We start from the raw sequence: 12,144 nt of genomic DNA on the forward strand, positions 1-12,144 counted from the left end.
TTCAAATAAAATTGTGAAAGAGAGACTGAAAATAATTCATTAAAAGCATATTTATTTAAAGAGCTAAGTTCAACACCAATTTATTAAACTTTGATTAGATCAAACTTGGTAATATATATTTTTAATTTTAAAACTTCCCAAAATGACTAAAAATAATTTATACTGCTAAAATTTTAAGAAGGTAAATTAGATCCAGTGCAATAAATATAAGTATGTCCCTAAAGAACTTGTAACCACTAAACTAGCTTCAAATCTCTTGAAAAGCATTCCCCAGATCAATATCAGTTCATGGACACAAATGTTCAGATTGGAGAATGTTTGTATCAATAAAATTAGATGAATAAAGAGAAAAGACATGCAAAAAGACGAACTGAGAGCAACATGTATTTTTTTTCTTTTCATTCATTAAATTTCTCAACCACTGGTTGCCACAGAGAAAAGAGATTTGATCCAAGACAACATTGAAATCCAAATAATAGAAAAGGCTTACCTCAATTTGGAATGAGACAAAACCCTGGATTCATCCTCAAGCACCAGGAAGAATGCATTCGAGTTCTCAGCAATTATTTTCCAGCTGCACTAAATCTAAACTGGGAAAACTAATTTATTTCTACCACCCTCAGTATCCACAGTTAATAATTAATACTAGAACTAACAAGCAATAAACTTTCAGCGTCAGCGTCTGGGTCGTGTCTCCAACACTTTATTCACAATAGTTTCAATCTATGTGTGATCTTCCGAACACACATCTAATCAAGCAATCGGAACTAAAATTTCTCTAAAGATCAAAGAAGAAAGGATCATTATAATCCCACAAATTATCAGTGTAATCGTCCTCACTCGCCAAAGGCCACAGGGACGAAGAAGATCCAAGCCCCACTGTCCCCACCAACGACAGATCTGGATCCTCGGAAGCCTCCATATTTGCCTGAGAACCCTCCGCCGAACCCACAACGGAATCAACTCCATCCACATCGCCTTTCTGATGTTGCTGATGATTCGACGAATGGTCGTGTTGCACATGCAAACGGTTATTATCCTGGAAACCATGCCTCTGGTACGAGGTTGATCTACTGGAGCTATTAGCAGTAGTATTATTCCCACCTAAACTCACATCGGATTCCGACTTTGGGTATGATGTTGATAAAGCATGTGGCACTTGCACCACTTCCTCAGGTCGACGATGGTGATGATGACGATGAACATGCACTGTATTATTGCTATTCTCGTTAGGGCACAGTGCCTGCGGGGTGTAATTGAAGGTGGTGGCATACGCGGCGGCGCAGGGGTAGGGAAGGGCGGCGGCGTGGAAGGGAAAATTGAAAGCGAAGCCCGAGGGGCGAGGAAGCAAGGGTCTTAGGGTTTGAGTGGAAGAGGAAGAGGTGGTACGAGAGGAGGAGGAGTGAGAAGAAGAACAGGAGGGTTGGAGATTAAGCTGGGCACGGGAGCCGTAGAGGATGAGGGCGGCACGGTCGTAGGCTCTGGCGGCGTCTTCTGCGGTGGCGAAGGTGCCGAGCCACTTGCGGGTGCGCTTACGTGGCTCGCGGATCTCGGCGACCCATTTGCCCCAGCTTCGTTGTCTGACGCCGCGGTACCTAAATTTGTTGTTGTCGGGGCCACCTTTGCCTTTGCATTTACGAGCAGTATTATTGTTGTTGATGGTGGTGTGATTGGAGGTGATAGATGTTAGGCTGGGAGTGGAGGGTGTGGCGGTGGTGACGGTGGGTTTGGTTTCTTGGGGTTGAGGTTGGAGAGAGGCCATTGGTTGGGCCCAGTTTTTAATCTGAGGGGAAAGATGGAAAGATGGAGACCCTTGGGTACCTCGTTCAGCGTTGATGTTGATTAGTCCAAAGAGGAGACTCTGCTGAAAGGGGTTTCGATGTCATCCCTGTCAATGGTGGAATAGGGCGGTGTAACATGCAATTTATACATGAGAGAGAATAAAGCACCCCACTCATCTCTCTCCATCCAATAAATAAAAAAAACAAACACTCCCTTCTTTCTTTCTTTTCTTCATTTTCTGCTCAAGTTCTCTTTCCCAACTTTTTACCACCCTCTTCCTCTCTTTACTGTTTTCCTCCTACTTTCCCACCCAATCTTTCTTCACAATTCAAATTAATTATCTATATATAATCAATTTAAATTAATTACCTTTATAAATAACACCATTTGCATGGGACTGTGTCGTAAATGTAAATGTGACTGATGTTGGAAGTTTGTTCTTCAAAACAAAGAAAATAGCTGTGAATGTCAGCTAATAGACACATATATACAAGTGCATGCAGTTCCTCCATTGAACTGTCATGATTATGTTTGGAAGGTTGTTGTGCTTCAAAAATATCTGTTTTTTTTGTTTGGTTTATTTATCAACCATGCTGAACTTCCAATACTTATATATACTGAAAGCCACCAAAGACAATTTATCTTATATACCTAGGTACTTTCTCTTCCAACTTGTGGCTACAGTACATGTTTGTGTACTTTGCACTAGAGTTTTTCATGTTTGCGAATGACTAGATTTTCTTTAGATCATTTATTCCGCAGTTTTCAAAAGCAATCAAAATTATGTCCTCAAGAATCAGGAGATTTATTTATTTATTTATACAAATGTTATACTCATCACAAGTTATTTTCATAGAATTCATCAAATTAGAATTAAAAAAAATACACAAGACATATATTTTTGGCACGTATAAGAGATTTGTCTGTAACTCTTTAGAATTACAGCTCGGAAAATACAAATTTGCTCATCCTACCCACTAAAGTGTTTAAGAATAAAGCAATAACTTTTCCATTTTTCATTGGGAAATGACAACGAGACTGAAACAGTTGAGAGAAGAGAGACAATTCACAGGTATATACTCCATTTTTTACTTTATACTCATCTGACACAAATCAAGTGGTATTTTATTTTAAAATGTAAAATATTTTAAGATAAATCAATTAAAAAATATTAATTTATTATTAGATATTAGAAATGTCTAAGAAAATTAGAAATATACATGAAATATTTTCCTTGAGAAGAATCAGAAGGCTTTGACTTCCTATAGGTCCTTACATTACTCTTTCATTTTCCAGTATTTAACCATTTCTCTTCTTTGTCATTATTTATTTATTTATTTCACTCAGTTTTGTTTTCTCTCCTTTTTTTTAGTTGTCTTTTTGTTTCACAAATTTCTCAAAAACAATATACAACAAAATTGTCATAACATTCGTCCAGATGCAATCATTATTTATTAATTAAATTTCAATTATTTTAATAGTTGATAATATTTTATTTTATTTTATTTTGTTTTGTTTTGTGGTTAAAGTATATTGAAATCGGAATAACATTAAAAGGTTTAGACTAAAAGACCATTTTGAGTTATACAAGAAGGAACTAGGGACTTGAAGTCTTGAAATAGAAGTGTATCTTTCTGATTTTAATTTATTTTATCAACCAAATAAACGTGCCACATTAATGTTAAGTTCATTAATTACTTCTGGACTTTAAAAATCATCCATAATAACAGACTGCATAATACAAATAGGAGACCAATTAGATATAAATATTAATTTCACAAATCAATAACAAATTTATTCATTACAAATTTAAATTTAATGAAATAATATTAATGCCTTTATGTGTACAAAAGTAGTGAAATTTTATCTGTATATAAACATATAAATAGTAATATCTGTGTTTAAATCATTCTTGATATTATCTTTTTCAAGCTCAAACTGTATTGATGGAAGAAAACATAAATTTTGACGATTTAGTAAAAATTATATATACGATCTTATACGAATGGATGTATATATAAAACAAATATGTTAGGTAATTTTCTTCATAAAAGAAACTATGATGAAGGAATATTACATTGTTTGAGAAGTTGTCTAGAGTGAACTTAATCATGTTAATGACAACTTCTATACTTTTAAGTTTGTTTTTTCGTTCATGTTAAAACAAAAAAACAAGATTCTCATATTTGATTTCACAATAGTCAATTTACATATGTGTGTCAATAACTGAATGCTCAAAAGGCTTAATGATCTTAATTTTCTAATCTCATAATTGAAATAAGGATGAATGCAATGTTTCTATAATTAATTTACTTGTGGTAGCTAGGAGCCATAACTATAGCAATACATCGGTTTATATGCCTCCAAATTCATGCATATGATTCATGGATAGATACAATGATATTGTGAAGTTAGAGAACAACTATAATTCTACAAAAAAATGTGCATAACCTTATGTCAATTACTGATGTCACTCGTACAGTAATAACTGGAAGGTTACACATATATATTATTGAATTGAAACATGAATATTGGAAGAAAAAAAATGCTGTATTAGGCTTGATGATAATGTAAAATGAATTTCTTTGCTTGATATTGTGTAATTGGACGAGATCCTATTGTCTTTCTGATTATGTTTTAGATTTTATGTATATATGAGTTGAAATACTCGAATACTTCTCTATTAAAAAATTGATATGAATATTTTATTAATCAATAAAGCTTATCCTTTTTTAAAGTTAACATTAATGTTTGAATTCACAAGTTGTAGCACACACCAGAAAGCAAAAATAACTTAGTAAGAAAATAATGCACAAATTTGAAAAAACACAACATATATATTTAATATATTTAGAAGATTTGTAGTCCAACAATTTACTATAGATATAAAATTATATAATAATAAACATAAAAACTTGTTATAATAAGCAAAACCAAAATAACAAAGTAATCTGAACATAGAATTTGAATAAAAAATTCTACAATTGTCAATCATAACAAATTAAAAAAAAAAAATACAAACTCGCATTTAAAGATCTGAATGTGTCCTTCAAAACTTAAAAGGAGAATGCTTTGTTTTATTATAGAACAGAATCTATTTTTCATCCTCAATTAGGAATGACGACGTGGTGATGCGGAACTAATCATGCGAGTCAACCCGCAAGCCTTATAAAAAAGTGTACAATATTCTTTAGTATGATTGTTTATTTCGGTCAGTTTGCATAACTTATAGTCTGTGCGGACTAACAATCAGACAACCTGCATTTGGTTTGCATAATCTTCATTAATTTTGAATTTTTAAAATTTAATGACATCAACACAACAACCTTGTTTGTATTTCTTATAAGTAAAATCACTCATTAAAATTTCTGTTTATCTAAAAGTAACTTGCTTATTTGTTTTTCTTGTTTCTGGCCAATTTTAAATGTGGAATTATAAAATTATAAATATTTTTTATTTTAAAAAATAAACTTATAAAATCTATTTTTTATTAATTTAATTAAATAAATATAAGGTTAATAAAATTTTGTACCTTAATATTTTACATTCTATAAAGAGAAAAAATTAAATAATTTCTTATATAGGTTGTAGGCAAAACATATTATGTATGGTAGACCAAAGAAATTAGTCTACTTTTTTTATGTAGGAGGAACTATTTCGACTTAAATTTTGTAGACCGAATGCAGAACATACTAAAATGAAACAGACCAACTCACATCGCATCTTTATTTTTAAGTATAGTCATGGAACATCTTTATTATTAAACACCTTAAAAGATGATACATTAAAATAATGTAGATAGTTAACTAACTGTAAGGAGGTTCCACACACACATAGATCTCCACGCTGGTGAAGTATTGCCCACTTTGGGTCAAATCCTTACGGATTTGCTTTTTATAAATAAAGGTATCTTATGTGTGTTAAGATATGCCAAATATTCTATTAAAGGATATTAGGCAATCAAATATTATGTTAGTTATAATTTAGATATTATTATAATTTGTGCAGATTTGTGCTTTACACAAAATGAACCTATGAGTTTGTACTGTGACAATACTTCGGCTATAGCAATTGCTCACAATCCTGTGCAACATGATAGAACAAAGCATGTGGAGATTGATAGACATTTCATCAAAGAGAAGCTTGAAGCTGAAATAATTTCATTTCCTTTTGTAAGATCAGAATTGTTAGGCTTAAAGTCCATTTCTAACATGGTATCAGAGCCATGGTTAGAGCCTATCCTAGCGATAATTTGTTGTTTGTTGGACATATTGTTCCACCCGCTATCGGACCACCCATTAAAATGTCTAATCCCACGCTCGAGATGTATATACCTCGGCGTGAGGGGGTGTGTTGGAAATCCCACATCGACTAGAGATAAGGCCAATTCAGTGTATATAAGTGGGTGCAAACCTCACCTTACAAGTCGATTTTGTGGGGTTGAGTTAGACTTAAAGTCCACTTTTTAACAATGTGTATATAATAAACTGATGTCCATCTCTTATTTTATCCGATGTGAGACTTTGTTTGACGGTGAGATGATTATGCTTGATTGTAACACGAAATACAATTTTGTATGTTAAAACAGTATCATAGCTCTAGGTATTCTTTAGCCTTCCAATGTATAAAAAAAATATGTTTTACCAATACCTAACCCTTAGAACCAGTTCAATACTCCAATATGTAAAACAAAGTTTCCAAATCAACACAACATTAACATTACTCAAATAGATCCATGACTGAATAAACATGTTTACATAATATCAACTCCAATTCATATCACATGTAACCAACCAGACCATACCAATCACATGAGTGAAATCAACTTTAACTTTTCAAATTAGATTTCAACAAGATTATCCTCGCAAATTACTCATTCAATCACACTCCAGCATGCTAACTATATAAGCACAAATCATTTATTTTCCCCAAATTCTAGTACCTACCAAATAACAATTTTCAAACTAAAACTTATTCGCAATCCACGATCTTGTGTCAAACTTACACCAACCAAGTATAACAATAATAATGATACAATAATCTACTCACTCCCACAAATTCATCACAAATATATCATCCTAAATTTTCAACTTCATCATAACTATACCAATTTCAACCCACTTCTCAATTTAAAATTCTCAAGCTATCCAATCATTAAACTAATAGATACATATAGTTTTGATGCCATTTTTTTTACAATAAGTGTACAGTCTCTCAAATTATCAATTTAACCACACTCATTCCTTCAGTATCAAAACAATTAAATTAATAATATTAATAAATTCACTAGCTTTCTTTATCTTAAAAATATCTCTTACAAAACTCTTAAGATTTCATCCAACTTTCAACTCACAAATACTTTATTTATACAAAAAAAATGTGCATTTAAGGATCAATTACTGCTACCATTACTGACAAATAGAGACTCATCTTAAGCAAAAAAGAGCTACATATAACCAAGAAAGGTATACATGCAAAAGAGAGTGCAAATTTGGCTTGAGAAAAAAAAATAGAGAACAAACTTACTTGAATGGAAAAATTATCAATAAATCATGTAGCAATTTCTGCAATAATCGTTATATCGGTATCTGATTTCCAATAAAATGAAAGATAGAATCAATATTTTAGAGAGAAGATATAAAAAAAATTATAAAATTAGTTTTTTAGATAAATAATGATTTTTTTTAAAATAAAACTCAATTATTAGAATTACAACTATGTTTGCATGTGAAATTCTTAAGAGGAGCTACTACTTGTTTTGAAAGAAAGACACTTCTTACAATAAATATGCATAATACAAATACAAGGATATTAATTAAAAATTAACATTAAACATACTAAACAAATATATCATCTTGGACTCCAAATTAGACAAACCAATAACAATTCATTACTTATAATTTAAATTATTTAATGAAATACAATTAATGCTAAAAAAATACTAGTATTTTGTATATTTAAGAACTTTTCTTTTCCTCATATATATATATATATATATATATATATATATATATATATATATATATATATATATATATATATATATATATAATTAGTATTCCAAATTATTTTAATTTAATGCGATTTAAAAAATAATACATCTGAAACAAGGTTTCAATTCGATCTATTTTTTTGGGATAAATGTTTTGATTAAAAAGATTATGAAATGTTACAATCATTATTATAAATACATATACACATAACTTTAACATATACTCACTTCCCACATTTAATTTATTAACATGCTCTCGTTAATTAAATTATAGATGAGTATACACTATCAGAACTATTCTATTATAACTCCAAAACTCATCCATTTTTAAAATAATGAAATGGAAGAAGATTTATGATTGCATGTGAAATTGTCAGAAAGGGCTGGTAATTGGGCCCTCCATGGAACTCACCTTGAACCCAAATTAGAAGTACAAAAATAAGCTTTCAGACACACACAATTTTTTTATATTTATTTAATATTATTCTTTTATATTTTCTTTTCTTTTTTTTAAATACAAAAAATTATTTTTTAATGATTATTTTATCTTATGTGTCGAATGTAAAAGCCTATATCACCCTAACATTATTTATTTCAAATATTAAACATTAAAAGAGAAAGGGTTGGACCCTCTCTTCTTGAGGAGGACAGAGTGAGTGAGACAATGCTCTATGACGCACAAGTAAAAACTGTTCGCTTCTGTCTCATTTTGTCTTTACGCCTTCACTTTCTGCTGTTCCAAAACCCATTCTATAACTCTTTTTTATTTTTTTCAAATACATTTTATTCCTTTCTTCAAATTTCTTAATTTAAATTTTTAATTTTAATATTTAAAATTATAATAATTTTGTTTTTAATATACAATTCATGTTAAAACTATAACATTCCGTTTAAATTGACGTTTCAAAAGTTAATAATCACGTCATTTCATAGAATAATTTACAAATAATAAAAATAAAAAATAAAACAAATAGAGATTAAATCAACCTTATGTTAAAAAACTTACAAAATAAAGTTCCTTAAAAAAAATTAAACAAAAAAAAAAAGTTGATACTAAATTATCTCAAAGACTTTCAATGGTTCATTTCACTCGATAACAACTGAGTCTTTCTCTGTAAGATTATCTCATCATCTTTTTTCACGTTTTTTCATATTTTTTTTAAGATGAGGCATTTTATCTTTTTCTAATAGAAGTTGTATACGAGGTATTAAGTTTTAGGGCAACCAACAAACAGTGTACTTAAGCCCATTAAGGTCCAATATGAGCTCAGTTATTCCATGGGTTCATACGCTTTTGCTTCCATTTTTTGGTGTTTCACCCTGTACCTCCAAGCCTTTCACCATACACCTCCAAAATTTAATCAAATACCTATTTTACCCCTAATTAATTTTTTTAAATTCTTTTAAACAAAATAATATTAGTCAAAGATTCCTAAACAATTTGTTTGTCAACAGTTTCAGATTTTAGGTTTTTGTTGGTTTTCAAATCCCATTTTGTATTTTGTTCTCTTTCTCAAGTTTTCTCTTCTTCATAGCAGCACACAAGGCAACTTCAGAAGCTTTGTCTTCCTCAATTCGCACAGGTAGAAATTGTCGTCCGGTCTTCTTCTCTTTGGCAAGCACATGTTCGTCTTCATTTTTGCTTCATATTTGTGTTTCATTTTTTTTAGGCACAGAGCTTCGTTTTTCGATTTCACATTGTCCTTCTCTTTGCTCTCTTTTGCAGGCAGAAGCACAAGTTCTTCTTCTTCGTTCAACTTGTTTTTACACCATGCATCCAGTCACACGTTGCTTAAATTCGTTGCTCGCGTTTGTCCATTTTCGGTGCAGGTTGGTTGGTGTGTTTTTTGCTTTTTCAATTTGTTTTGCAACATATGTTTGTAGAGTGTAGAGTACATGATTACAATATTTTCTTAGAATAAAATGATCTGTAAAAGGTTTGGGTTGAAATGCGTAAAGCCAGTATCGGATGTGGATAATCGATACGGGCTGCATCGGTTATCCGATGTACGCTGTATCTGTTTTTCACTTCTGATACAGACCTTTCATGTTTCCAAATGCGATGACTAATATTTTGTTTCTTTTAACGATTTTATTTTATATGAATTTTATGTTTAAATTTTGTGTTTTAAAATTTTATTTAATTATAATTTTTTTATTGTTAGTAAGATTTTATTATTTGATACAAATATTTATATGTATTAATTAATTATTTATATTTTGAATAAGTTTTTTTTGTTAATGGGGTGAAGGGGTGTAGGGTTTTTTAATAAATGAGAAATGAGAGTATAGGAGTGCATGTTTCATGTGATAGGAGAAAATGAGGTGTATTCAATGCTTGATACAAAAATTGTCAACAAACATAGAATTAATGAATAACCACCTTATTATTTAGGGATATTTTAGGTAATTGAAAGTGCAAGGTGAAAGGTTTAGAGGTGCAAGGTAAAACACCCTCCATTTTTTTAAAGTCATTATTTTGTTTATTTTTTAACAATCACAAATAACTATTTTTTTTTCACTTAATCAATTGTAATTATAATATTAACGTCGTTATAAATTATATATTTTAAAAATTAAATATATTTTTTTCATCTTTTGAATTGATAAATTACAACGGAATAAATTATGAAAATAAAATATTTTTATTCAAATGTATCATTTATATGTCTATTAATATAATATAGTGTGTTTAAATTTAAATAATATCTATAAATTATATTTAAAAAAGTATACAATTAGAAGATATTTGATATAAATATATCATTTAATGATTGATTTTGGAAATTATTTTTACTTTTTAAAAACATCATTTAATATGGTAAGCATTTAAATTTTTATGGGTCACACATTTTTATATATATCGTGTGAAAATTTAAGTTTTCACGTGTATTTATTTACATGCATAATTTATTATAGTTGTAAATTTAATTATATGTCTATTGTATTAATTGATTAGATATGGTGCTAATGATTTTTTTTAAAGTGTGAAGAGAATAAGTTAGATAATTTAGTTGAATATCACGATTTTCCTCTCGTTTTTTTTTTCACTCGTGTTAATTTTTCTGTCTTAATTTCTACACTTCCCCCTTCTCATCTTTTAGTTCTACCACTCTCCTTTTTAAACATTCAGTTAAGAAAATTTTAGCTAACAATCAAATTTGAAGAATTTTAGTTTGGATAAATTCTTTTTCTCATTTTCTTCTTGCATGTAATAATTATGAGAAAAATAAAATAAAGTTGTTGTTAAATTTCGGGTTTGATCATTGAGTTGTTATGATTTAGAGTTTTATACAATTTTGGATATACAATAAAACACATAATATAAAATATAATTGATTTTGTATAGTATTTTATTGAAAAATATTTAGTATATAATGCAAATCTTATTATAATTTTTTTCAGTTTATATATACATATATATATATATATATATATATATATATATATATATATATATATATATATATATATATATATATATATATATATATTATCATGTCAATATTATTTATAGTTACTATAAGTATAAAATAATAAAAATTCCATTTAAGATACTTTTTCCTTAAAAAGTGATATTTTTTAACTAATTAACCCAATGACTAAATCATTTCCGATTTAGTTTAATTGTCAAACTAAAAGCATAATCCAATTTGAAAATGGTTTAGAATGAAAACTATATTATCTTCAACTTCAATAGTGTTACTTGTAAGTTTGTTTAGACATAGTATATCTACTCTTAAGAAATTTTGTAAATAGACGAAGATATTGTTTATTTTTAGTGGATTTTCCATAAAATTCACTACCTATTAGATCTTACAATTTTCATTTTTTTATTTAATTATCTTTCTACCAATACTTTTAAGAAGTATATTAATTGAGGTTTTTCTTGAAGAAGATACAAATAATAATAATAATAATGTGAAAGAAAATCCTTTATAAAGGTTATAAAATACTCTTGGAATGTGAAAAGGTGCATAAATATATTGTATTCATCCTAAAATTTCACTACTTATTGTAATAGAATTAATATATATCTATTTGGTTTGATTTTAATCAAATATATATTCTAGTTATAAAAATCCAATTGAGGTCAAATGTAATTTTTCATTAACCTCATTATTCGTTTCTTAGATGTGACCTAATTTTTAATATCATAAATAAATAGAATGATTATCATGCACTTTAGACTTATTTTTAATAATATATTCAATATTAAGTACAGATTTCATAAATTTAATATAATAATATAAATCATTATTATAATATCAAATCTATAGCATACAGGTCTTTAAATAAAGAAAAAACATTGTGTCTAGAAAATCTCCCAATAATTTCTTCTAAGGATATTAATAAATTATCCACGAACC

General features: G+C 28.8%; 1 protein-coding gene across 1 annotated transcript; it reads right to left on the bottom strand.

Moving 5' to 3' along the window:
- Positions 1–476: 476 nt before the first annotated feature.
- On the bottom strand, positions 477–1,969 carry ABI4 (Integrase-type DNA-binding superfamily protein). The gene has a single exon (XM_047310630.2). The coding sequence runs from the start codon at positions 1,760–1,762 to the stop codon at positions 779–781; it is 984 nt and encodes a 327-aa protein (XP_047166586.1). The 5' UTR covers positions 1,763–1,969; the 3' UTR covers positions 477–778.
- Positions 1,970–12,144: the final 10,175 nt, after the last annotated feature.

Source organism: Vigna umbellata, chromosome 1, assembly GCF_029865625.1.
Source record: "Vigna umbellata cultivar VRB3 chromosome 1, Vumbellata_1.0, whole genome shotgun sequence".
In the NCBI taxonomy this organism is placed as follows: Eukaryota; Viridiplantae; Streptophyta; class Magnoliopsida; order Fabales; family Fabaceae; genus Vigna; species Vigna umbellata.